We start from the raw sequence: 27,498 nt of genomic DNA on the forward strand, positions 1-27,498 counted from the left end.
TAATGAAGTCCACACACTGCAATTCTTTAAAAGAATAGTAAATCATCATTTATAAATTTATTTTTCAGAGAGGCTCACATGAACATGTTGAGAAAAGAAATGCTCTCAGAATTTAATGTTAAGTATAAACTTTTGGTTTAACATAAACAAAAGATCTTTCCCAAGTATAAAGTGCACAGTTAGAAACAAATTAAAACAAACCAAATCAACAAGAACAAAATTATATCAAAATGATACTTGATCTTATACAGATAAATGCCTTTACTCTAAGATATTGTTTCTTGAGGAGTAGTAAATTTTTAAAAGCTTTTAAAGAGGTCACAAGCCCTTCTGACCAATTACCTGGTTCACCTGCAGGTCTGAAATACTGTTAGACAGGAGCACCAGAGGTTACACCTTCAGACACATGAGCACAGATACATAAGCAGCAGAAGTACATGGCTACTCGTTCTCCCTCCCTCTAACAGCATCAATTCCCAGGATAAAAAGGGCAAAGGAGATATTACAGGGGTTCTGGAGTTCTCTCACAGCACATTCCCACTGGGTTATTTTTCAGGACCTACCCTGGCCACCCACACCTGACTGCCTGAGCCAGAGGTTCAACACCCCCCTCCCCATTCCAGATATAAAGGCCACAGATTGCTCCAAATCCTGAGCATTACTTAATCTTTTACTTTCTATTTTTAGTTTTATGGTCAGACTTTTTCAAGCTTTGAGGTTTTATTTAATGAAAGCAGCCTTCCTCTTAGACCTGAGTAAAAGATGAGAGGAAAATGGTCTTCACTTGTCCAACAGCACAGACATTCAGAACGCTCACACCAGTACTGCCAGTACAGGAGAACTGTAAGAACCCTCACAGATCTATGAGAGACAGAAAAATGATGCAGGGACAGCCACGAGATCCAGGAGAACAGGGCACAGATACAAGAATGGAGGTATTCCTGACAAGCCTGTCTGCCCAGTACAGTGTAAAGCAGAGCCAAGGTGCACTTGGTGCAGGACAGGCAGAACAGGGCAGAACCCTGCTGGCACTGCCCCCTCTGCACACCTGAGCCCCAGCAAACACCTGGGCAGCTCAGCCTTCCTTCAACCACTCAGACCACTGCCCTTTTGAGCAGTCTTTTCAGGACAGGCAGTAAAAAATATTACATTCCATGTATCAAAAATACACAATAAAACAATACAAGGCTGCATGGCACTGCAATGCATTGTTACTTCAATAAAAAATGTGGTCACTTGCAGCAAGAGGCCTGCACCAGTTTTTGAATACCAGAAATTTAATCTTTGATTATCACAAGATTCCCCTCTCCCTTCCCTTTTTTTTTTTTTTCATGAAATTAATTTTGCTAATTTTGAAGATGCCACCCTTGGTAATTTCTTCTTTACCTCACTGTATTTTCAGAAGCATACTTATCCCTCTTTTCTTCAATCACTAAGAAAACTCCAACCCTCCCAAAAACCCCATCAAACCTGGGTTGGGATTTTTTCTCCTAAGACACATATTAGCACACCTAAAGAAGGGATCAGGAGTAGATGGAGTAGTAAAATCTTGTAATAACAATGAATTGCAATTTTTAAAGTTACTCCTGCTACACAGTGCCAATGCATTAAAAAATAAATGAGAACTGAGTTTACTCTATTGTAATAAGTTGTTTCTTAGAAGCCCATCTGGAATATGCACTTTAAGTATCTACATTAAAACATTCTGTATTGCAAAATACATTCTGCATTTTCTGTGAGTTATTCCAGTCCGTCCAACCAGCTTTTAGAAAAGTTGATGCTCAAATTTACTCATCTTCGGAGGAAGCAGACTGAATAGCACCCAAAAAAAATCCCTGTTACTCATCAAAAGGAAGCCTTTGTTTGCAGCTGGGTTCTGAGGCTCTCCTGTGTTCATTATCTGCCATGTTATTCCAGGTTTCCTTCATTGGAGTTAGATGAGGAGCAACAACATCACCATCCTAGTATTAAAATACAGGAAACATTAACTCACTTTTGCTTTCCATTCTGAAGCAGAGGAAAAGCAGCTCACTCTCAGGTTGAACTGGAAAAAAGTCAATTCAAGGTCACAGAATCTCTGTAAATCAATAAACACTGGTGACTGTGCATCCCAGGCTGGAAACTGCTGCAGTGGGGAGACAAAAGTGCCCTGCCTGAGAAAGCATCACCATTGGCAGTCCAGTTCTTCCTAATTTATTACCAGAAAATCTGGAAGGTTAACTGGCTGTATCCTGGCCACTGGTCTACTAACAGAATCATTAGAGTGTTTCCTGTGACCTCACCACAGCACCTCATTAACACTGCTGCCATCAACTTACCCTTGGTGCTGGGATGTGCCTTGCACTGTCTGAAACAAGCAAGGCTGAAGAGCAGCTGAGGCACTGGGGCTCACCCCAGTCAGATATAGATGTTCATCTGTACTCAGGCATTGCCAACACAAACCATCAGCTGCCTAAGATCAGAACTCAGCTGGTGAGATGCACATTGCTGTGCTCTGCAGCATGCCAGGGCCTGCAGGGTGGATGTGCCTGAACCTGGAGGACACAACCACACTCTACAACCAGGGAGAGCTGTTGCTTGATCCACTTGTAAAAAGCCCTTCTAAAATTACCTGCTCTAAAAGACAGATGTCAGAAGAATGACCTTAAGAACGGGCCTTACCCAGTATTCCATGCCTGCATCCCCACCTAGGAATACTCCTCTCCTGCGTGGCCTCTCGTGTTTAAGGATGCAGGTAGGTCTTTCCCCTACCTGGTCTAGTGGAAGGTGTCTCTGCCCATGGCAGGGGTTTGGAACAAGGTGATCTTCAAGGTCCCCTTCCAACCCAAACCATTCCATTATTATCCTATGGTACTTTCAGGTGTTTCCAGCACTACTTCAGGTGAAACCAAAGCACCCCCAGATAGGAGCTGTGATAAAGCCAGGGGTTAGGTGAGTGAGTGGGTGCCTCTGCCTGAATGTCCAACTTGTCAATGAAAAAGCAAGCTTATGGATGAAGATGATGAGCTCTAAACAAGAAACAGAACAAGTGAATTTGTTACCTGTGGTTTGGTGAAATCATTCTGCATACACCACTGAACAAAATACTGTTTTGCAGCTGAAATAATACGTGGATCCTGACTTTTGTAATAAACCCGGACAACCTGCTCCATAAATATTTTGGGTAAAAGCTTTGAAACCTTTGAAATAAAACAGAAAAAAAGCTTTACTATTTCTTGGAATACAGAAGGAAAACAGTAAGAAGCTCCACTACAATCCATGAGTTTTACCCAAAGCAATTGTGATATTCCAACTCCTAGTATATTCCGGTTAAATACTGTTCATATGCAAAGGCTGTCAGGGTTCCAGATTGTCACAGTACAACACACACTGAAGATCTGCAAGGCAATGGATCCCACCACCTCTCCACAAATCCTGCATGAACAACCACACAGGACTCTGAACACTTCCATCACAGGTGGTAAAAATGCTTTTCAGAAGGAAAGTAAAAACCTACCTGTTCTTTACTGATTTTGACTGCCTTGGAAGGATCTGCCTTGCAATAGAAGTGAACTTTATCAATTGGATTCTGTTCCTTCATTCCATAATCCATGCTGATAACCTTGCATGTAAAACAAAGAAAATGGCATTTGATAATGTTTGTCTTTAGTTTTCTCACAATAAATACAAAAGGCCAAACACACTCCACTCCTGAAAATTACAGTCATCAAATAAAACAGTAATTAACAAATTATTATTAAAAAAAACCAATCTGGTATTTGTATTTTGCATCTTTTCTTCTACTCCCTCTTGCTCTGATGCTGCCAGGTGGATATTCATATTTACAGTGACCAGCTCCCAGTTGTGCTCTGAAACATTCCAGTTTCCAGCACTGGAAGTGGATTGGCCTCTTGTCAGCCTGGGTCTCCCCAAAACACACAACCTACAGAGGCTGCAGCAGAGCGTACAATCATAAACATGAGATTTAGACATTATTTACATTGGCCTGGTACACCAACATTTCTGTGGTCAGCAGGGACCCACTTCCCTACAATTTCAGTTTGTGGGATGGGAAAAGCCCAGGCAAATTCTTTAAAGTTCAGTGAACTACTACAGTGTAGCCCAGGGAAGTGAACCTTCAATGCAAGGGTGCTGTAGGAGCAGCTCGTGATGCACTCTGTGGAAAGCCACTCGCTTTTCCCAGAATGAACTGAGAACAGGGAGTAAGTTGTGTGATGCCTGCAGACTGCCCTAGCTCTCTCCTCTGTCTCAGGCTCCCTCCCTCCCATCACTGCTGGCTGCAGACTGGGCCGTAGCAGCAGGTGCTTTGTGCCTGCTAGGCATCAGGAGTGCAACATCTGGAGCCTGGAGGTCACTTTGCCTCTTTTCCTCCCACTGGCCCCACAGGTTTCCTGCCTTCCTGACCCATCCAGTGGCCCCCAGGCTGCTGCCATCTCCACTGCTCCTTGTTGGAGTGAGGACAGTGACAAGAGAGCCCATTTGTCACCAGGAGCAGTGTACAGGTGACAGCCCAGTGAGGCTCCCCGCTGCCTGACCCAAACCCTCCCAGCACAGCAAACCTCCCACAGGAAACTCGTTGCCCTCAGACCCTCAAACTGAACCAGGCCTGCAGCTACAGACACCCTGTGGGTTTGTTCTTTCACCAGGGTACACAAGGCCCTCTGTGATTGAGAAGTTTTTACTTGAACCCGCTCTGAGAGGTGTTTACATCAACTATGAAATTCTCAGCCTTTAGCTCCACATCTGGAGGGTCCTTCTCTGGCTTGGAATTAGCAATGCTTTCTGCCAGGCTGTTACTCTGAAAGAAACCAAACCAAAGGATTAACTCAGTAACTCATATTACCTTTATGCACTCTCAAGTCTAGGTCAAGGCAACACAACACATGACACAATATATTTTTAAACCAAAGCTTTCAGTTCTTCACAGCTTGACAAGACTCTTGCAGCAATCTGGTTGTTTGAATTACTGTACACCATGGCCATTAGTACAAACCCCAGTTTTTAGAAATAAAACCAAACTTATGCAAATGAGAAGACCCAAAATCTGCCATTCTGTGAAGGAGGAGCTTTACACCTGACAATGGGGCAGGGGGAGAGCAGGAGTGCACCATCCAGAATGCTGAAGCATGAAAGCAGAAAATAAGTACCTTCAATCAACTGTTTTACCAATACAAATGTGTTGCAATTAAGTTCTCCAAAGCGGAATACTAGACATTTTCACTGAACCTTTTAAATGAAGGGCTGCAGGATCTTACCCTCTAATAAAGCTTTTATATCTATGCAGTAAAACATAAAAAAAACACAAGAGACAGACCACCACAAAACAAAAAAAACCCATAAAGAATACTTCACTAAAGTACTTCACAAAAGCTGAAACCCACAAAGCGGTTGTGTTTGGTTTTGGCCCCAAGGAAATATTCCCTGCTGACTTAGGCTAACGCAAAGCAGAGGAGCATGGTTAGATGTCCTCTGAAATGTGTGAGTCCTCATTCAAAGGCAGTGGCCTTTTTTCAGGGCTGCTGTGTTCTGGGGAAGATGCAAAATTTGAAGCAGCAAGATTTCCTGGGAGCAACTGAGACTCATGGGAGTGCAGCCCAGAGCAGTGTGGAGACTGTCCAGGGAAGGAATTCCGCTAGAAACAGTTGGGTTGTTTTTGGTGGTGTGGGGTTTTTTTTTGTTTGGTTGGGGTTTGGGTTTTTTTTTTTTTTTTTTTTTTTTTGTTTTGTTTTGTTTTGGTTTTTTTTTTTTTTTTTTTTTGTGTTTTTTTTGTTTTGTTTTGTTTTTGTTTTTTTGGGGGGGGGGGGTTTGTTGATTTTTCATTGCAGAGATGCAGAGACTAATGAGCAGAAAATCACACCCATTGCCAAGCTGAGGCATGTGTGTGGTTTGCAGTGGCTCAAGAAACCAAGGAAAGGTTTATTTAGACTGAGAGCAAGCTTGGAGGAAAACCTTGCCAGGAGGGAACAGGCTTGAGGCAGCCTGTTTGTAATTATTTCTACTCTGTATCAGAATGTGTATGTGTTAATTTACTGCCTAACTCTGCTCGCATTGTTTTGAAATTACCTCTCTGGTTTGCATTAACTGGAAACTCAACCTGAATTTGAAAACTCTGAAGCTGTTTGGGATTTTCTTCTGGCTCTGGCCAGCTTGAAGATCACAGAATTGCATAGGGCTGGAGCAACTGGGGTCTAGTGGAAATTGTCCCTGTCCATGGCAGGAAGTTGGACTGGATGGCCTTTAAAGGTCCTTTCCAACCCAAACCATTCTGTGGTTCTAAACACAACCTTGTGGTGTGTGAAGGAGCAGAGCAGACACAGCTCTGTCTTGTGCAGCTCCCCAGCAGCGCTGGGATGAGACTGAGCCTCTGACATTCCTGCCACAGGCACTACAGGGGGAAACATCCTCCCTCAAGCCCTCAGCTGTGCACCCCGAGCTGCAAAGCACTGCCTGGATATAATTACAGCACCAACAGTGATCCAGTCTCCCTTCAAAACAACACCCTGGATACCCCAAGATTCAATGCCTCTGGCTGGACTTTCAAAGTGAGAGTTTTCCTTTCATTAACCAAGCTTCTAAAAGGAACTGTTTAGAGGTGGAACTCATAACATTTGCTCGCACACCTTATTTGTCTCCTTATTTGTTGGCCCACCTATCCCAACCTTCTCCTCAGAAGGGCAGAAACTTGACAATCCATGTACAACCATTTCATGTTTGCTTTCACCTATTTCCTCCTGCTTTTGTAATACAAAATCTCTTAACACTATTTTTCTTAAACAAAGAACACAAGCAAACTTTCTCTTCAAAAAAAAGATGAACAGCTAGTAGTCCTTTTCTAACCTTATTCTTTAAAAGAGCTGAATTATTTTTATGAAGGCTTTCTAGATACAGACATCCATTTCTGGAAATCAGGAATAGAAAATTTTCACCATTATGGCTGAAATTTGGGGATAAGTAACTGATGATCTGACAACACAGTATAGCACATTAAAAGAGCTGAGCCAGCTGAAGTGAGCTCTAATATATCACTATTTTGAAATAAGACAACAGGAATTAAACTGCTATCTGCTTTGAAAAGCACTCATGAAAAAGACTGGAAAAAGTACATGCATTCTCATGCTTAATACAGAATTTAATACCAAGAAATTCAGCAGCTATTATTCAGTTTGATATTTATTCTCAAAGCCAAGCACACAAATTACAATTCAAAGCAAATGTGTTCCTTATTGTTTTGAAATTTTCATGAATATCAAATAATAATCTTTTCAATCAATGGACTGTAAGAGTCTTTTCTAAGATTTTGTATTTTTCGTAAAAGTTTTTCCTGAAAATATTTCTGCAATAATTCAGCTTCTCAATTTCCACCTGTTGGCATTCTTCTGACTGTTTGTAGATAAAACTTTCCCCAATTTCTTATATGTTTCACGGCTCAGCTATTTAAAGATGGGAGGAAAACTTTTGACTCTATTTTTCGAATAGCAAATAACAAAAAAACCCAAACCCCTCAAACTAAACAAAGCCCACATAGAGATAAATGGATGTGCAGCAACTTCAAGAACATTTTTATGAGGACAGAATTCAGAACCTTCTGCTAAGGGACATTACCTTTATAATTTCCTTCTTTGATTCAGGTCGAGTCTCTCCTAAAAACTTGTATAATTCACGTCGTTCTATTTTACGCAAAATTTCTCGTGCCTCCTCCAGTTCTGGATGACTTGAGTGCAGAATTTCCAGGTAGACACAGTCTGCCAAAGTTGCATTGATTTATGTTACGTATGTCACAATCCAGTGTCACAGTAAAATGAACAAACAGGGCCAAAGGTCAAAGCAAGCAGAAAAACTGCTGGTTCAGGAAAAACACTTTCAGGGAATGACGGAACTAAGTCTGACAATGAGAAGCAACAATATTATCTTAATTATCATTAGATTCACAATGGTTGTTGGCAGAAAAACGATCTCAATTCTCACCCTGGCAACATTGTTATTTCACTAGAAGTTACTTTCTCCTCTTACTTAGCCAGTCTTGTTTAGCAGACTATCCTGAACTCCACCCACTAACTAGCTCAGGACATACCTAAAGACTCTGTCTTGTAAAAAAATAAAGAATGGCCACTAAGCCTTCAGGTTTTCTCAGACTTTGGATGCCAGCATCAAAATCCTCCCTCCTGACTCCACATGACAGTGACACATGCAGCATGATTCCCACCATCAGTTGGAGCAAGACAGGTTTCTTTTGATGTGGCTTCACAGCAGAAAGGTTATTTTTGGCTGTCCTAGAGACTGCTGTTGCCAGGATGCTGCTGGCCTGATCTGCACCCCACGACTGCATTCCCTGGCCAGGAACACCTGGGCAGCTTTGACACATGCTGCAAGCACAGCCCTGCAAGAGCCCACCTGGAGCTGCAACCAGCCTGAGGAGCTCCCAACAGGGTCCAGAACAATCTCTGAGCCATGTACCAAAACAACTTCAACTGGTTTAATGGACAAGATCAACCAAAGCCAGGAACTTCTCCATGAGGAACCACAAACCATGTCTCTTCAGACAAAGAATAGATAATGCAGGGTAAATAAGAAGCCCATGAACATCTTCCCTGTGTAAAAGCAGCAGTGACAAGGAATGTTTTGCTATCTCAGCCTTTACTAGAACTAGTATTTGCTGCCAAATCAGGAGGCAACACATTAAAAAACAACCGTGGTTCTTCACCCAACATGGAAGAAAGCTAGGGAACCTTCTGCTACAGAACCTCCCAGAGGTTCATAATTTGTAGAGGTGCATAACTGGACAACTTCACAGAAGCATCACTCACCAGGGACTGCTGAAACAACCCTTAGGAGTGTCCAGGTTGCAAGCACTTGTCCTGGATTAAAGGACAGGTGTCTGCCAGAGAAGAAGGGAACCTCCCTTAGAATGAAGAATATTAACCCCTTCCCTCCAAATTATTATAACTTTGAAATTACAGGGCTTTCAGGCAAAGATATGAGAAAAGGAATAGCAGTTCCTTCCTAGCGTGTGTGTGTCCAGCAAGGCAAACAAACACCAAGCCCGGCAGCAGCAGCGACCAGAGGCACAGACCCAGCGGCAGCCTTCTCCCACAGACGCTGCCTCCGGGAACGGAGAGGGGCCGGGGTCGCGTTCCCAGCGAGGTCGGGTGTTGGAAAGGTCCCAGTTCGGCAGCTGCTCTTATAAGCAGAAGCTCACCCCCCTCCCCATAAGCAGAAAGCAGCACAGGGCAGAACTCTGCAGTGGCAGCAAATTCTCCTCATCCAAAATCTCCCCTGTCTGAGAATGGAAGCAAATTGCACCCTTTTGTTTATTCCCATCTCTTAGGCAACAATTGGAAGACAATTCCCTGAGCGAAATGAAAAAAAGGAAAAAATCTAACCCTCCACAGCACCAGAGGCAGGAAGGAGGTTTAAGAGGAGGCCATACTTGTCCTTCACGCTCCACTGTACATCTGATGCTGGTACATTCCTCACATCACTCTCCCTTGCTGTTCAGCCCTCCTTGCTGAACAGATGGTCCCAGCAAGCAGCTCCCTGCTCTGGCAGGCTGTGAGAGGCTGAGCTGTCCTTGCTATCCCTGCTGTCCTTGCCCTGAGCCTCGCTCCTCACCAGGTAGCACAGGTAAGCAGGTAGTTACAGCAGGACCCGCCAGGCCAGCCGTTCCCCAGGAACAGGCCCAGCACAGGAACAACTTCACCTCAGTTCCTTCCTTTCTGCCCAGCCTTCCATTGCTCAGCAATGCAACTCACGTTCCCCAACTACTGCCCCTCAAAGCTAGCCTCCCTTGTCCTGCCCTGAGCAGAGGCACACAATGACAGAGGGGACTCGCAGCTCCTCACCACAGCAGCAGGAGTGTGGTCAAACTGCAGACGGCTGGGGCATATGAAGGATTGCCAGCAGAAGGCCTTTGGCATGACAAAGGCTAAGGCATACAGGATTCTCTGCAACGGTGTCCTCAGGCCCTGTCACTTCATCCATGGACCAAAGATAGAAGTTCTTCAGTCTCTGTGCTGGCCAGCTAAGGCTTGGTAATGAAAACTCAGGAGGGTTGGCTTGGAAGTCCTGGTGAACCGTAGCTGACAGGTGCTGCAGGAGCTGCCAGTGATCAGGAGCAGCCCTGAGCAGGACCTGCAGCACCCCTGCTCTGCATGCACAGAGCCTTGGAGCAGTAGGGCTGCCTGGCCCCCACTGCAGCCCTGAACACAACCAGGGGAACACTGTAGCCCCACGGCACAGACCAGGAGAAGAAGGCAAGCAGGGCAACCTAAGACCCCACGAGAGCTGTTTGGAACCTGCTTTGGGAATAGCTTCACACCACAACACACATCCAGTACTTCACCTGACATAGCCACCTGTAGTACCACTCAGAGCTCACTCACATCCCACTTGTGACAAGTGCAACAAATTCAGGGCATGGGCAGGACCTTCTAACACTGCTGAATCTGAACATATGTGGAATATAAAGTTGGTGCTTCTTTCTCTCTCTCAACAGAAAAGTGTTTTAAACTAGAAGGTCTTGCTCTCCCTTATAGCAATATTTCAGAGCACAAGCATTAGACAGCCCAGGTCTGCCCTACCTTCTGTGCACAAAAGCAGTAAAAACAGCATTTTAACAGGTAGTCAGGCTCTTTTACGTAAAAAAATAATTCTGAGACCTCATACCAGTTAGTTTAGTGTAGGCTTCCATGTCCTCCATTGCTGTAGAAATCCGATACACTTTTCCTCCAGAGCCTCTTATCTCAAAAAAATTGTCAGCTTTTTGAAAGGCTTCCGTTATCCTAGTTTGAGACAAAATTACAACTTTGGGATAATCCAGTTTTGAAACACCTCACCGGTCAATAGGCAAAATGAAACAAATTGTATATGTTATATACAGAAGATAACAGATGAAACTGTATCCCCAGCACACACTAATCATTGCAACATCTTGTCTCCATGCTGTCACTACACATTCCAACAGAGATTCACTGAAGACAGGTTCAGAACAGAATGTGACCTTTAGATGAATGAGCAAATTCACTTTGTTCTGCTTTAGACTGGGTTTAGCACGGCTGAGACAATTGCAGAGCCCTGCAAAACGGTGACATGATCCCTCAGCTGCAGCAAGGTTCCCTCACAGATGACCATACCTTTTTACAGACTCCTTGCTTCCTGAGCTAGCTGAGAGGGTACAAAGCATTGTAAATGGAAAGCATCAAAAACATAGTGTTTTCAGATGGGAAAAAATGATATTCTAAAGATGAGGTTCTTCCAAATTTCCATGTACCTTGCTGTCATTTCCAGCTTGGACACTCTTTTGGAAAGGCTGCTATAATTACAGGAAGCCAAGAACTGAGTTTTTCCTAAACGAAAAAATATGTTTTACTTGTCATATGTAGGTACTGGATTACCTGAGCATTTTTTGTCTGAGTTTTAGAGGATCCCTAAATCAGGAGCTGAAGTTTATGAAATTAAAGCAATCCAAATCACTCTTGTACTGTGTAATCCTTAACATTCCTTTTTACCAAACTCAACAGTTACCCAGCAGACAAGACCCTGAGGAAATAATATTTGGGGATACAAGTATTTCTGATTCTCAAGAAAAGTAAAAATAATAATCTTATAGGGAAAATTCTATAGACATCAACAAGAGAGGTAAAACAGCAGGTAGCCAACTGAGTTGGTCCTGAACAAAACTTGCATTACATAAACATAAAGCCAGGCCTCAGCTGAGCTACATGAGCCCTTTCATGACTTGTTAGTAACCTTGCTCTAGTAACCAGGCAGTTTGAGCTAAGTGGTCTCTAACTTGCAGATAAGGATTTGACTTCAGCTGTCAGCAGTTTAAATGGTTTAAGCACACCCTGGTCCTGTGCTTCTTCAGGCCTTTAGTATTTTTTCTATAATTTAATTTAATGTGGAAGGATGCTTTTGTCCTCCTCTGTTTCTGTTTTGTTAACCAAAGCCTCTATGACACTCTAAGCACTAAGTCTTTTCACAAGAATCAGAAGTAGTTTTTATTCTATGTCACACCTTCTTGATTTTCTGAATATTCCAAATGGATATGGATTGTTCCAAGAATTTAAATATAAATTTAAAAGGAAGGAAAGGAAAATATACTTGCATTATTTCAATGATGTTGCCAGTCTTATGCTGGTATGCTCTCCGGTGCAGGCAATTCCGGGTGTGGAACATCTCGTACAAATTTCCAACCTCCTGAATCAAAAAAACTCTATCAGCATTTACTTTTGCCACTGTCTTACTAAGAAAATTAAAACAATCAATCAATTCATCAAATTAGTTGTCTCCTCCCATTCACAGCATAAAGCAGAATGATTATTATTCACAATTTCCAAATTTTGAAACTGGCTCAGGCCACCGCAGGAGAGCAGAGTGCTGATAATGACCCCAGGCAGCCTGGCAGTAAAGAGGACCCCTCATCCCTCACCACAGCCACATTCACTTCCTGCCCAGCAGACCTGGAGCAGGATTACGCAGATCTGATGGGTCTCCCCTGACAGGATCTGCCACAAATCCTTTCAAACAGTGGTTTGTTCTCTCCCTCCCCCAAACAGCAGCTTCTGAGAAAAACTTTCAGAGCAGCAAATACTTCTCTCCCTCTTGGGCTAAGGGAGCATGGGGCAGACCCCCAGCCACGGGGGGTGCAGCTCCCCTGTGTGTCCTTGGGTGCTCTGACCCCCCTGGGCTCCACACGCTGCTCACCTTGTCACGGGTGCAGATGTGCTTCTGGTTTTCCACTTCACAGACCCGAGTGAAGATAAGCAATCGCTTATAGTCAAAATTATTCGGGATTCCCAGGTGATGGCAATCCCTAGAAATATTCCACAGCGTGTTTAACGATATGATAATTTTTGTACATACAGTAGCATTTTGTCAATAGGAATTCATAATAAAATGTAAGATTTGTACCTTGCAAAATAATCCCACTTGTCAACGTCAATGCCATTTTTTTTATTAGCTACAATCTCATAGAGGAAACTTTTCTCCTTTGGTCGACCACGGTAGGGCCACTGACAGGGGAGACAGGAAGAAAAACATCAGAAACAACAAGAAATTAAAGTATATCAACAATGTCAAATGGCTTTTTAAAGACAGTGGGAATACACCTTGACTTTGCTTGTGATAAACATCCAACACTGAGGTAGTGAAGAACACAAAGACAAGGAAAGAACTTCCAGAAGCTATCAGGCATTAGAAATCCAGAACAGGGCCTAAGCGGCTGTCTTCTCAGAATCTCAAGAAGAATAAAACACATGAACACAAGTATTCATTGCCCAATACTCTACTAAAAGAAAGCCTGCAGCTTTGAAATGAAAAACAACAAAGAACAAAAAAAGGAACATATCGACAAAGAGGGGAAATTTTGCAATTATTTCATTTTCAGGGAATTAAATACACAAATATGTCCTGCAAATCTTCTGCAATCCACAACTTCATAGAACAGAGTTTAAAAACATTTACTTAGAAGTTTTAAGAAAAATTTTTTGAATATTCAGCTACTTAAACTTCTGCCTCACAAGGATCAATTCAGCCATGAGGTAAACAGGAAATGAACACCAAAATAATAAGATACAAGGTGCACATTTTCTTGAAAATGTAAAGATCCTTCACCTAAAAAAATGCCACAAAGTGGCCTTGAAATTCTGAAAGTGGAAAGCATTATATGCAAACATGGCTTCCATGTTACCTGTACTACAGAAATACTAAAACGGATGTGAATAGCAACAGAAACACACGCAAGCAGCAGGATGCAAGTACATCATGGATAAAAATACCATGATCACAAACCTCTGCTACTGGGACATGTTCAGGACACTGTTTATGTCTGGTTCCTGAACACCCATTGTCCATGTCATGACAGAGGCCTGCAACCACAGTGCACAGCCTGCCAGTGCAATCTGCTGCCTAACACCAGGAAGGTGCTGCCATGTATCATGTGTGGCACTCCTCTTCCTGGTATCCTGCTGGAAAACAGGCACAGAATCCAAACAAGTTAAACCAGACACAGGTAAAGAACCTGGCACAAGATCAGTGCTAGTGGCAAGCACCAAGATTCGTGTGCAAATGAGCCCAGTGGGATAAAAATCAGCTTGTGAATTTTGTAAACGGATGTCCTCTTCCTATAGGATCTCAGACTCAATTTCACCATGCCAAGTTCCTTGTATTTGCTGTGGGATTGCTACCCACTCCTGCAGCAGAAAATAATGGGCAGGTGTGAACATTTGTGGGTTACTTGTTTGGGACTACATATAAATTCTGATTAGGACCAGATTGCCCTGACAGATCTCCCACTGACTTCAGCTGCTACCAGTTCTTTACACTGGTGGCAACTGAATGAGTGTCCTGGAAGAGATGACAAAAGCTGTAAAGCATAAAACAAGGAGAGGACCCGAGTTCTTTCAGAGAGCTGCAATGATTAACAACTGCCATCTTGAGGCAATCCATTTGCCTCTTGAGGCAATCCATTTCTTCAACTCTTATCCCTGCCTCTATGTTTGCTAGTGCAATAAATCCAAGCATTTTGCTGCTGTCATGAAAGCTGTTGTGGCTCTGGCACTTGGGCCAGGCTTGGATTGCTCACTGCCTCATTGCTGCCAGTGCCCAGTTTTGTTATCCAGATTGGGGGAGGCCTCCTTTACTCTAGGCCAAGCCCCGCATGATCCCTCAGCTGCTCCTCATCATACTTGCATTCCAGACCCTTCCCCCAGCTCTACTCCCCTTCTCCATTGCACCTCAGTGTCTTTCTTCAAGTGAGGAGCCCAAAACTGAATGTAGAATTTGAGTCGTGGCCTCAGCAGTGCCCAGCACAGGGGCACTGTCACTGTCCTGGTCCTGCTGGCCATGCTATGGTTGGTACAGGCCATGTGCCATTGTCCTCTTGCCCACCTGGGCACATCTGGCTCACTTTCAGTCACTATCAACCAAACAGCACCTCTTTTCTGCCTAGCCACTTTCCAGCTGCCCTGACCCAAGCCTGTAGCAGGACCCAACACCTGGCATTGTGGAACCTCACACAATTGACCCAGGCACATTGATCCAACCTGTCCAGATCCCTCCTTCCTGAGGGATCCTTCCCTCCTTCCCTAGAGCCTTCCTGCCCTCCAATCGAGCATGACCTGCATTTCCTAAACCCAGGCTGGCTGGGCCTGGTTCCCTGCTTGTCCTTTACGTGCTGCATGATGGCACTCAGGATGATCTGCTCCATGACCTTCCCTAGCATCAAGGTCAGGCTGACAGCCCTGTAGTTCCCTGGATCATCCTGACCCTTGTACATGGAGTCACATTTGCTGATTTCCAGTCAACTGGGACTACCCAGGATGGCACGTAAATGATGAGAAGTACCTTGGTGAGCACTTCTTCCAACTCCTTCCACTCAAGTACCCTATAGTGGATCCCAGTCACCTGTTAGGTTCCCTAAATACAAGTAACTTTCGACAGTTTTCTTCTGATCTGGAGGCTTTGGGGTAAGAATTCTCAGGGAGCTGTAAGCACATTAACACATCTGCCAGCACTGTAAGAAATAAACACAAAACTCCTCCAGCATCAGTTGTGACAAGATTCCCAGAACTTCATGGAGCTAGAAGTAACATATAGCAGAAGCCAAAATTATCTGTTCTTTCAGCGAAATGAAGACATTTCTTGGGATAACCATAGGAGCAACACACTGACTCACCGATTTCACACAGGCAGTTTCATCTATAGGCCCTCCTATTTGTTCCTTGATGAACAACATATCTTCTTCCAGGACAAGATCATAGGACTTCATGACTTCTTCTAGTTTATTGGAAGTGATCAAGTGCTCAAACATTTGAACAGAAGTTGTTTCATGCTGTGAAAAAAAAACCCATCCGAATATTGTATTACATAGTTTAAGCATCTTTCCTGCAGTGTCACAGCTTTACTCCCAGTCATCAGCACTTCCTAGGAGGGCACATTGGCAGACTGGTGTGAAGTGCAGCAGCTGGGTGCTTTCCTAGTAATTTTCAATTAAACAGAACAGGAAATCACCCAGTCTAGAGTCCAGAAACAGGCTCTTCAGCAGACAGCTGTCAATTCTGTGTGTTGACAAACAGCAGTAAGGCAGTTACAATGCTAAAAGACAAAAGAATAAATTTTGCTGTGTAAAAGATTAACCAGTTTACTCATCTGATTTTGCTAAGAAATCAGAGAGGCCTGAAAGGACTGTGTTGCACTTCACATTCACAGCAAGGAACTGTTGAAACTGTTCAAATTTTGGAAAATTTGAATTCTAAACACTATTGAATATCCTGTCCTTGGACTAAACATACTGGAAAGAAAACTGCCAGTTAGTATTTTGCAAATGTAAAATATATTCTGTAGAAAGCTCTCAATACACATTTTAAGGCACAATGTTGGCCAAAATGATCAGCGCAGCCCTAACAAGGATATCATCACAAGATTAGGAAACAACATTCTGGTTTTCATTTAAGCCATCAAAATGATGCAGTAAGGTAAGGCCAGATGACCACTATAGCCTCACAAGCACTGGAACTCTTTAAAGATTAATTATTCTGCCTCTAAAGTTTTCAGGTTTGTCTTTTTATTTTAATAGTGAAAAGCCTACCTTCCAATTCAAATCTGGACGAGTGAGTGGAATAAATCTTCCATCAAACATGTGTGAAAATGGCCCATGACCTTAAATATAAAGATTACACAGGCTTAGCCTGATACATAGTTGTCAGCAAAAGTTCTTGAGCAAGCTTAGGATCTGAATTCTCCTGTATTTGACTTTTCTTGACATATCACAGAATCTGGTTTGGAACAGACATTAAAGATCATCTCATTCAGACCCCTGCCATGGGCAGGGACACCTTCCACTATCCCAGACTGCTCCAAGTCCTGTCCAATCTGGCTTTGAACACTTCCAGGGATGGGATGGCCACAGCTTCTCTGGGCAACCTGTGCCAGAGCTTCCCCACTCTCACAGGGAAGAACTTCTTCCCAATATCTCATCTAACCCTGCCCTCTGCCAGTGGGAAGCTATTCCTTCTTGTCCTGTCACTCCAAGCCCTCATCCAAAGTCCCTCTGAGCTCTCCTGGAACCCCTTTTATGTGGTCTAAGGCCTCCCTAGAGCCTTCTCTCCTCCAGGCTGAACACCCCCAGCCCTCCCAGCCTGGCTCCAGAGCAGAGGGGCTCCAGCCCTTTGTGTATCTCCAAGGCCTTGGGGCAATTACAGGGTGCATAAGTAGCACCCCATCCTTATGTTGGGGCCCAGGGCTGGTGGCAGCTCTGCAGGTGGGTTGTCACCTGAGCAAGGCAGAAGGGCAGAATCCACCCCCCACCTCTGCCCATGCTGGGGATCAGTCCAGCACATGGGGGGTTCTGGGCTGCCTCTGGTCCTGTCTTACCCACCAACACCCTCAAGTTCTCCTGAGGGCTGCTCTCAATCCACTCTCCACCCCTCCAGCCCATCCAGGTCCCTCTGGATGCCCCATCCCTTCCCTCCAGTATGTGACCCCACCACACAGCTCGGTGCTGTTGGCAAACTGGCCAAGGGTGCATCAATCCCACTGTCCCCATCACCCACAGAGATATCCAACAGCGCCGGCCCCCACACAGGGCACTCCTCACTGGGCTCCACCTGGACATCAAGCCTGTAACCACCACTCTGAGTGCAACCATCCAGATAATTCCTTCCCCATCATCTGTGAGGTAGACTCAGGTGTAACAAGTACACTTTCCAAGATACTTCGAGTACTACTGCACTTAACAGCCAGTTCCAGTACCTACACCACAGGCAAGTACTGCAGCAACACTAAGAATATTAAATTACTCTGTGTCAGCTCTGAAGAAAAGAAGTAGCTATGAAATAAATGTTACAATTTTTGAAAGGAACACTAATCTTCATTCTGAAATGTTTAAAGAGACCTGGAGAAATCACAGAAGGAAGTGGACACTTCAGCCACTGAGGGCAGAACTCTAAGCACCATCTGGAAACAGGACAAAACACCAGCTAAGAGTGGCTACAGATTCTGGAACTGTCTCCACAGATGTACTCTCCAGACCAAACAGAACACATAAAACCTGTCTTGGAATATGGCCATGCACTGAGCAGCCCAAAACATCTCACATGTTCTGACCTCACAGCCAGCTTTTCATCCTGGTTAGCTTTCCAAGAGCAACAACCCATCTCAGATGTTCCTTACCCAAATCGTGACAAAGCCCAGCAATTTCTACACAGAGGATGTCTCGCTGGGTTATATCCAGTTCTGGTTGTCTCTCCTTCAGTGTACGAACCAGACATCCTGCAAGGTAGCCAACCCTGTTGCAAGAGGAAAAGAAAGAAATATAGCATTAGTTTAGGATGAACAGAAAAAGAGAAGCTTCCCTATTCTGTTTTGCTCCATTAAGTCACAGCCCTTGTCTGAGAGGCAGCATACAAGGAATACCCAAACCCTGACATGGGAGAGAATCACAAACTGCTTCCTGTAGCAGAGTTTTAGTCCTCTGAAAGCAAAAAAAGCATGGGATACCATGCCCAAAACACAGAGACTCTACAGCATCCTGCAGTATCTCGTAATACACAATCCCACAGTAGCTGTGTAAGGGAACAGCAGTGCACCACTGACAGTGAGAATCTTGAAGCACCTCAACTTACACTGAATCTTTGAATTCCAGTCAGGACAAACTGCAAAAGTCCACAACAGTCACCAAAGCATTTGGTACTTTTTTCAAACTGCTGCTTTAATAATAGCTCATGACAACTATTTCTCTTCTTCTCATTCATTTTAGATTTGAGATTTGATTTAATTGAAAGGGCACAAAACCAGCAGGAGCAAATATATGGCACATAGTCCCACAAACTGTTTATTATAACCTCTGCACAAACCTCTTTTTCTATTTGCCTCAACAGTTCCCCTTTAGTACAGCTTAAAGCAAGACAAGGCTTTCTATGATGAGGTAATATGTTTCATTAGTCCAAATTTCACCATTTGATGGCTTTTTACTAGACCATTAAGCACACGAAGTTCACTTCTTCTATTTGCAACAGTGTAGAAATCTTTGAAATTATATACAAGTGGAGAACAACTGTCCTAAATTTAACTCGATAGATCAATGGAAGTGTTCAAAAAAAAAAAGCTGCTGATAGAACTGGATTTTTCAGACTTCTGTTGTGAAAACTTTCTTTATTTTCAACCACATTTCTGTCTTTTTGGTTTACCAGATGCAATCAATCCAGGCTGCCTCATTCATCTGACCCTTTTGCAAACAGCCATTTGAATCTCATTATAAGTAAGTTTTACTCCACAATATTTCAGCACCAACAAAAGCAACTTTAGGCTGGCCAGATCACCTGAATAAAAATCACTTACAAGCTTAATTTCACTGCCACTTGAGATATACCCTTAAAACAACCTCAAATTTGTCATTCATCAGCTTTCCTGAGGAGTCTGAATGATCTAGCAACATTCTATGAATCCTTGCATCCATCATATTTCTGCTTAATGGAATGACAGCTATCAGCCTGCCAACTTGCCATGGATTGCATGAAGCACATCTACCTACAAAGGCAAACATTACAGATCAAATGGATTTTGGATGTGCTGGATGAGATGTGGGGATTATAACCATCTAGCAGATCATAAGAGTAGCCCCGGTACACTTACTAAGTTTATGCTTTAAAACTTGTATTTTGAGGGAACATAAAGCATTTACAGTTCTTAGCTAACATTATTCTTAGAATAATAAAGGATAAGGAACGCAATCTAACCTTGATCCATCTTGGTTTGTTTATCTGTCTTTATTAAAAGCAGTTCAAGGGAACAGCCCACAATCAGATGGGATATACAGGAACATCTGAGACCAGAAACGCCCCCCCAGCAGTTTTCACCAGTGCTCAGACAGCAGTGCCCCTTAGCTGGCACTCCACAGCAGCGGAACCAAACTTAGGCATATCCAGATGCCAGAGATGCCAGAACCACCAGATGTGCCAGAACCACCACCTTACCCCAGGGAGTGTTCAAAGCGGTTGTGAGAGGCTCCTGGAAAAACAAAGTACGTGCCACCCAGCTGCTTGATATACCGGAGGCGCTGGAATTGAGGGGTATCGATGATCCGAACAAGCAGCGGATGCAATTCAATGTGCCCATGAATAGGATCATTAAAAACCTACAGAAGCAAGAAAAAAAAAAACAAAAACAGCAAAAACAAAAACCCCAACATTTAAAATTTGACTTCAAAAAGAAACAGGCACCAAGGTAAAGGATATCTAGAATGGTCAGGTATTCAGTGGGAGAGACTGTTCATCTTTTGTAAAACAGACATATCCTGCCAACCCTGTATCAAGATCTACCACAGAATCATAGGATGGTTGGGTTTGGAAGAGACCTTAAAGAACATCTTGTTCCAACATACTAGGGAGGGACACCTTCCACTAGACCAGGTTGCTCCAAGCCCTGTCCAATCTGACCTTGAACACTTCCAGGTAAGGGGCATCCTCAACCTCTCTGTGCAACCAAATTTATCTTGGAGAACTACTAAAGCTTGACACCAAAAAGATAAAACTGCCTATTTCACATAGCAAGGGAAGTCAAAATGCCTAAAAATGTTATCTCCAACTGCGCAATTCCAAAATTTAACATGTGTGAAAACTGCTGTCTTTATTAACCTCCTATTCCAAATAAAGCAGCATACTGCAATGCATGTCTGAGATATCCAATAAAAGTGTTTGGCTTGATACTGTTCATGCTTTTAAAATCAAATGTAATATTGCTGGGTGGAAATTATGATTGTTACTTTTTTCTTAGAACAAAATATAAACCCCTAAGATGACCAAAATATGAAAGAAGTACTTCCTGATAAGCACATATTTTTAGAGACATCTCAGTAAGTACAGGGACTCAAGTAGAGAAGGTAAACACATTTAATCATTAATCTTTGCTGTTAAACTGCAGGCAAAACCATTCCATCACACACATATCTTGGTCAAATACTGAGACAAATAAGGTTTTCCTGTGCTCTCTACCCTTGGTCACTGAGCTGGGAGGGCTCTAGCAGATACGCAGACTACTACAGAACGTGCACAGCCCTGGTCCCAGTTAAAGCAAAACACACCACTGGGAGAAACAGCTGGACACAGGAAACAGTGAAAGCAAGAAGGAGTCTGTTAACTCAGGCCTGGGGAAAAACTAATAAAATAAACCAAGGGGAGACTCTACACAGAGGGATGTGAAAAGGAGCTTCTCCAACACATGTCAAACAGCTCTTCTGCTCACAATTTAATTCCTCACAACCTGCAGGTGCCCACTGAAAGCTTCCACACAATGATTCTAGTATTTCTTCTAGTTCATGTGGTTTTTCACAGACCACCACTACCAAGGACCCAGAGTTTGCTGCTGTGCAAAGGAAAGGCACCAGCCGGCAGCACCAAGAGGGGGAAGGCAGAGAAGGGGAGCAGAGCCTTGTGCAGGGCTTGGGGCAGGACCTGGCCATGGTGTCCCCATAGCATGGATTACCTTCATCACCTCCACGTGCTGCTGTTGCAGCTGCGTCAGGCACGCCAGCACTTCCAGTCGCTCAGCCGGGCAGCTAGGAAGGAAAAAGAGACAGTAAGAGCAAAGTCTGCAATGCATGTCCCTTTACAATTTGCAGTACATATGGAATTACTTATGCAAGTTCACATTACTTTGATATTCCTTGATGGAAGAAGACTCTAACTGCAACTTTTTCAGAAAAATATTGAAAGCATTTAGCCTTCTAAAATCAAGTATAGAAGGAAGGAAACAAATAGCTACAGAATATGTCTGTAGAGCAGTGTAAGTGCTTCTCCCACTTACACAGAACTGAGAAATAAAACCACCAAGAATCTGATGAAAAAAATTGTGTAAGCCACACCTGGAGTCTTTTAAACGTATTCAGATGCTGCATGTTGCTTTCCCATAACCAACATTTTTTAAGGATGCAAAACTTCTTTAAACTAAAATGTCAGAGTCCCAACAAATTATTTTTATAAAAATTTCTTGTAGTTAGTCAACTGTCTATTAAAAAAAAAGTAAATTTTGTCAAATTTACTTGAATTTTACATAAATTAATTTCAACTCCAGCAGCAAAACCACTGCAGCTTTAAAAATGTTCTAATTTTGTTGAGACTGATTCTTCTATTTTGCAAAGATATTTTGCTGTCATTTTTAATAAATTATTAAAGGTCCCCTTCACAACACACAGCTAAACTTCCAGTGCAGATACTCTACTGTAGCAGTCTAAGAGCACAGGTGGGACAAGTCCAGAGAGAGAGGTAATATGCTCTATCACACCTACTTTTACTAACTCTGTCTGCAAGCCTTGCCCTTGAGCTAAATGGTTTCAGCCTCACTATGACAGCAAACACTATCATGAGAAAATACTTTTTCTCCAGCAGTTAACCACTGGGATCGGTTTGATATCAGCCTTTCAACATAAAATTTAACAGAAAACTATTTGCCAACTATTAGGAAAAAATACTGCTTGATGCACTACATATTCTCATCCGAATCATTTAAGAATTCACAATCCCTAAAATATTAAAGGCATGTGATGTTTGAGCTGTTGGTGAGCAGTGTTCCTCTCAACCACTTGGTATTGTTTTCCCTAACAGGGAACTCTTGGGCTGTAGCTGCTGCTCAGACTTTCACAAGGCAGTGCTGGAGCATCTCTCCTATGCAGACAGGTTGAGAGAGCTGGGGCTGTTCAGCCTGGAGAAGGGAAGTCTGCAAGGAGACTTCATTGAAGCCTTCCAATACCTTAAGGAGATCTATAAAAAGGAAGGAGAGGGACTTCTTATAAAAGCAGATGCTGTCAGGACAAGGGGCAATGAATGGTTTTAAACTAACAGAGGGCAGGGTCAGATTGGATACTAGAAAAAAAATTGTTCCCTGTGAGGGTGCTGAGGTCCTGGCACAGGTTGCCCAGAGCAGCTGGGCACCCCACCCCAGGAAGTGTCCAAGGCCAGGTTGGACAGGGCTTGGAGCAGCCTGGGATAGCAGAAAGCATCCCTGTCTCTGGCAGGGGTCTAAATGAGATATCAATAAGGTCAACCATTCCACAATTCTAAGATGAAAAGCTCCCTTGGTGATGCCCAGACCAGCATGTGTTCCATGATACGACTCTGAGGGCAAAGAAATCAACATTGTGACCAGCAGCTATTAAACTAATATAATGAATGCCTTTAACAATTTATTTTTCACACAGAATCACAGAATTAACCAGGTTGGAAAAGACCTTTGAGATCATCAAGTCCAACCTATGACCTAACATCACCCTATCAACTAAACCATGGCAATAAGTGACACATCCAGACGTTTTTTTAAATACCTTCATGGAAGATGATTCTTCCACCTCCCTCCTGGGTGGCCAATCACTCCTTCTGTTAAGGATTTTTCCCTGTCTAGCCTAAACTTACCCTGGCACAGCTTAAGATTGTGTCCTCTTGTCCTGTCACTTGTTGCCTGGGAGAAGGTACCTCCTTTCAGGTAGTTGTAGAGAGTGGTAAGGTCTCCCCTGAGCCTCTTCTCCAGGCTAAACAACCCCAGCTCCCTCAGCCACTCCTCATAAGGCTTGAGTTCCAGACCCTTCACCAGCCTTGTTGCCCTTCTCTGGACATGCTCCAGCATCTCAACATCCTTCCTAAACCGGGAGGCCCAGAACTGGACACAACACTCAAGGTGTGGCCCAACCAGCACAGGGGAAGAATGACTTCCTTAGTTCTGCTGGCCACACTATTTGTATTTAATATGATCTGTTCATATCTGTCATCTGGCAACCCTTTGTGCCCCACACTGGGCTCCAAGGATTGTCGTGGATTAACCCCAGACAGGAACTCAGTCCCACACAGCCACTCACTGCTCTGGTGGGATGGGGAGGAGAATTGGGAAAAGGTTATACCCTGCATGCTGGACACTGCTGTGACCAATTGCCTGGATACGCCACCTTCCCTGCTCTTTATCCTCCTTCAGATAGAAAACAGCTGCAGGGCATTTTTCACCTGAAGTCTAAAAGGCCAGACCCTCCTAAGCAAGACAAATCCTGTTAACAGAGGAAACTGTAGTCTTCCAGGGCTCTGCAGACAGATTTCCTCCAACAGCCGAAGCAGCATTACTGATGGCTGCTTGGAAATGGTGACAACTGGCACTTCCTCATCCACTCCCCTCCCTGCTTTGTCCACACCCTCCTTCATGCCACAGGTCACAAGGACGAGAAAATCCCTTTCCTGTGCCCAAAGAGGTCAGCCAGACAGCCCCACTCATCATTTGTGTTCAGCATGCAGCACTCTGCACCTCACATGAAACATCCACTGGCAGCAACATGAGAACACCTGGGAAACTCACTGCCCTGCCTCCAGGCACCACTGCCCCAAGCTCTCCCCTCTGAACATCCAGGAACCCAAGGAACTAAAGACATGCATTCAGTAGTGGCCTGTTGCAGAGAAACGATCAAACTTACTGCAGGACAGTGTGCAGCGGACAGCAAAAGAATTGCTCTTAGCGCAAACTTAGAGAAGTTTACTAAAAGCAGAATGCTTGAGCAATTTCTTATCCAACTCTTAACAGTTTGAGCTTAATAGAAACAAGATGTCGAATCTCAGAGAAGGAAACTTATACAAGGTTAACAGTATCTCATACAAAGAAAACCCACAAGCCACCTGTAAACCCATCACCATCTGCTTTCGACATCAACTGAGAGCTCTCCACAGCCCTGTGCCCCCATCACCTGTGTCCCATGCTGAGGGATCCCTGGCTACCCCACCCTGCTGCCCATGTTCAGCACTGACAGACAGTCTCTGACTCCCCAGACTGGCTGCACATGTCCTGTGTGTCCTGGACACCTGATGCTCCTTCTCTGCTAGAAGGAACTAGCCTCCTGGCAAGTCCTACATAAAACTAGACACCAGCTTGTCATTTCAGTCAGGCAATTACCTGGTACTTCAGCAATAAATAAAACCTTCAGCTGCCTTCCACAACATCACAGCATTTCTATTTGCACATTTCAAACTGCTGCAGTTAAACCTCTCTTCCACAAAAAAAGAAACCAAAAATACCTTAAGGATTCCAGCACGTCTTACCTTGTCCAAAGCACAGCACTTCTGCCTTGTCCCGTTGCATCACACCAGCTTTTTATTGTCTCATGCCCAGACACCCGCCCTTTCCCACTCCTCCTCTGCATGCTGATGTCTCACTAGAACAGCGGAAGAGTCCTTCAACCCAGCACAGCATGAGCTCAGACGAGCCTTCAGCCAAGGAGTCAACACCAAATTTCTCTAACCCCCAGCAGAAAGCACAGCTCTGCACTTGTGTGCACCTGCCAGATTACACACCCCAGCCTACCTCAGGGCCACCAACCACAACAACAGCAAACAGCTGGAGCCAGCACGTAGGTTTTGAGATAAATTTGAAGGAAACAGTATAAACAAGGGAAACAAAGGAATAAAGAAAAGACATTATAAGATTAAAAACCACCAGGAAGTATGTGGTGAGCAAGCAGGCTCACATCCCAGTAGAGGGGAACAAGAGAGGATCCCCAGTAGAATGGAGAAGGGGCAAAGGGGCCTTTCCAACACACAGAATAGCAGGACAGATTCAACTCTCTGCTCTTCCAGAAAAGCAAGAAACTATATTCACCAACAGAAAGATAAAAGGGTTTTGGGACCAGTCATCCCGCACTGCTGGGAACAACCCTTTACACACTTTAGAACAGCATCCAGTGTCCCTGTGTTCGTGGCAGGTGACCACTACCAGCCAGACTGCCTGCTCTGGACTGCTCAGGGTGGTGAGGGCTCATAGCAGCAAGGACTTGGCCACTCACCCACAGGCCCCAATTCTGCCAGGACACACTACAACACAGCAGCCCACGCTCCTGTTGGCACAACAGAGAGCCATGTGCCGGCAGCTGCTGTAAGGCTGACCTGTCAATGCCCTGGATTTCTCCAAGGGAGTCGGGTGACACTCGGCCTCTCCTGAGCAGCACCTCCGCTCTGTCAAACATCGGGGCTGCTGTCGTTCCTGGAGATGGAGCAGCAGCAACTTCAAGCAGAAAAGTGAGTTCCCATCACAACCCCTGGAGTTCACTCTTCTGTTCCCAGCAACACTCCAAAGCTCACTGTGCTACCCAATGAATTTTCATTAAACCTTGCCAAAGGATCGAGGATTTTTGCTTATCATGGTTACTTGGGCAGCGAGCGTCCGCGCCGTGGTTGTGCTGGGATCAGCAGGGAACGGGAACTGCTCCGAGGGTCTGGGATCAGCCCCATCGAGCCCTTTCCCCTGCGTTCCCCCCGCACAGTTCCGCTCGAGGCGTTCGGGGCGGCCGCGGCCTAGAGCCGCGCCGGGCCGGGCCACGCGCGTGTGCAGCCGCTCGCTGCGGGCCCGGCCCGGCCCGCCGCAGCTCCTGGGCCTCGGGCCCCCTTTCCCCGCCGGCGGCGCTCACCAGATGCGGATGAGCTCGGGGGCGCAGGCCGGCAGGTCCAGCAGCATCCTCCCGGTGACCCCGCTCTCTGCGGGAGCAAGAGAAGCGTCAGCGCCAGCGGCCGGGCCACACGGCCACGGCCACGGCCACGGCCCCGGCTCCGGCCCCGACCCCGGCCCGCCGTACCTCGGAAGCGGCGCAGTAGGCTGGGATCGCCCACGCCGCAGCGGGCGAGGTGCTGGCAGAGCCGCTCCGTGTCCCACAGCCGCGGGTCGCTGCGGTCGCTGCCGGGGCCGCGGGGCCCCTCGCACCGCGCGCGCTTGGCGGGAGCGCCCGCCGGGCTCCCCATCCCGCACCGCCACCGCGCAGGCGCCACCGGCCCGGGGTCCGGCGCGCAGTGACGTCACCGCTCCTCGCGGCCCCTCAGCCGTGCCTGGCCATGACGGCCGGCCCGACAGAGCGGTCTGGGAGCAGCTGCAGCCACGGGAGGAACCTCCGCCCGCCCACAGAGCCCGCCGCACCCCACAGGGCGGCAGGGTCCCCTCTGGACCCCGCCGGTGCGTGTTCGCCGCGCCGATCCCGCTCTAGGGGATTCACGTGGACTTCCTGGAACCCTGCGCCGGCACTGCCCGGTCATCTTCCCAAATCCCAGCCACCATCGCAAACACCAGCTGCCACGTGGTGCTCCCAGAAGAAGTGCCAGAGCACTGCTGCCTTCAAACAACAGTGCTGAATCTGAACTCGTTCAAGATCTCATTCCCAAGACATCATGGGCCATGGGAACAGCCTCACCACAGCTGACAGGTGCCCTGTTGCTCCCAGCCATGCTAATGGACATCGCAGCCATCCCAGGCGGAGACACGTGGGCTGGTTTTTACGTATTTCGTTCTCATGTAATTTCCCAATATCTATGAAAACAGCTCAGCTGCCCAAGGCCTCTGAGTGCCATGAAGGCCGCAGAAGGGGCCTAAAACTTTGGCTCCCCATTAAAGACCCAACAGAGTAAGGCTGGGAAAATCTCTGCTGCCTTGATTCACCCCAACAGCCTTCTCAGAACTGTGTCTGCCACATGTGCAGCTGCACATGGTGCCTGATGGATG

The 27,498-nt window shown here is 45.2% G+C and overlaps 1 protein-coding gene and 1 long non-coding RNA gene across 4 annotated transcripts; one reads left to right on the forward strand and one right to left on the reverse strand.

The window, feature by feature from the left end:
* SAMHD1 (SAM and HD domain containing deoxynucleoside triphosphate triphosphohydrolase 1) lies at window positions 1–26,747 on the reverse strand. 3 transcript variants are annotated; one of them, XM_053958592.1, is made up of 16 exons: window positions 26,585–26,747; window positions 26,420–26,486; window positions 21,478–21,550; window positions 19,971–20,131; window positions 18,169–18,284; window positions 16,586–16,656; window positions 15,674–15,829; window positions 12,910–13,010; window positions 12,703–12,811; window positions 12,104–12,195; window positions 10,663–10,778; window positions 7,603–7,742; window positions 4,709–4,798; window positions 3,497–3,601; window positions 3,042–3,179; window positions 1–1,961 (listed from the first exon to the last, which is right to left on the reverse strand). In XM_053958592.1, exons 1-16 carry the CDS (start codon window positions 26,745–26,747, stop codon window positions 1,839–1,841), a joined length of 1,821 nt encoding a protein of 606 aa, XP_053814567.1. In that variant the 3' UTR covers window positions 1–1,838. The 3 variants fall into 3 exon arrangements, with proteins under 3 accessions (XP_053814567.1, XP_053814569.1, XP_053814568.1); XM_053958594.1 differs by lacking the exon at window positions 26,420–26,486 and having other exon boundaries at window positions 2–1,961; window positions 26,585–26,664; XM_053958593.1 differs by lacking the exons at window positions 26,420–26,486; window positions 26,585–26,747 and adding an exon at window positions 25,899–26,230 and having other exon boundaries at window positions 2–1,961.
* Window positions 2,310–2,946, forward strand: LOC128796694 (uncharacterized). Its single transcript, XR_008433864.1, has 3 exons — window positions 2,310–2,472; window positions 2,624–2,734; window positions 2,861–2,946. It is a non-coding gene; the product is annotated as an uncharacterized LOC128796694 (long non-coding RNA).
* Window positions 26,748–27,498: the final 751 nt, after the last annotated feature.

Source organism: Vidua chalybeata, chromosome 17, assembly GCF_026979565.1.
Source record: "Vidua chalybeata isolate OUT-0048 chromosome 17, bVidCha1 merged haplotype, whole genome shotgun sequence".
Taxonomy (NCBI): domain Eukaryota; kingdom Metazoa; phylum Chordata; class Aves; order Passeriformes; family Viduidae; genus Vidua; species Vidua chalybeata.

What these genes read in the sequence shown, in the direction of transcription:
- SAMHD1 (XM_053958592.1), bottom strand. Translation starts at nt 26,747, where the DNA reads ATGGGGAGCCCGGCGGGCGCTCCCGCCAAGCGCGCGCGGTGCGAGGGG. An exon ending in CCCGAGCTCATCCGCATCTG is followed by an intron (nt 21,551 to 26,419) that starts GTGAGCGCCGCC and finishes TTTCCTTCCTAG; the next exon opens with CTGCCCGGCTGAGCGACTGG. An exon ending in CGCTTTGAACACTCCCTGGG is followed by an intron (nt 18,285 to 19,970) that starts GTAAGGTGGTGG and finishes CTCTTGCAACAG; the next exon opens with GGTTGGCTACCTTGCAGGAT.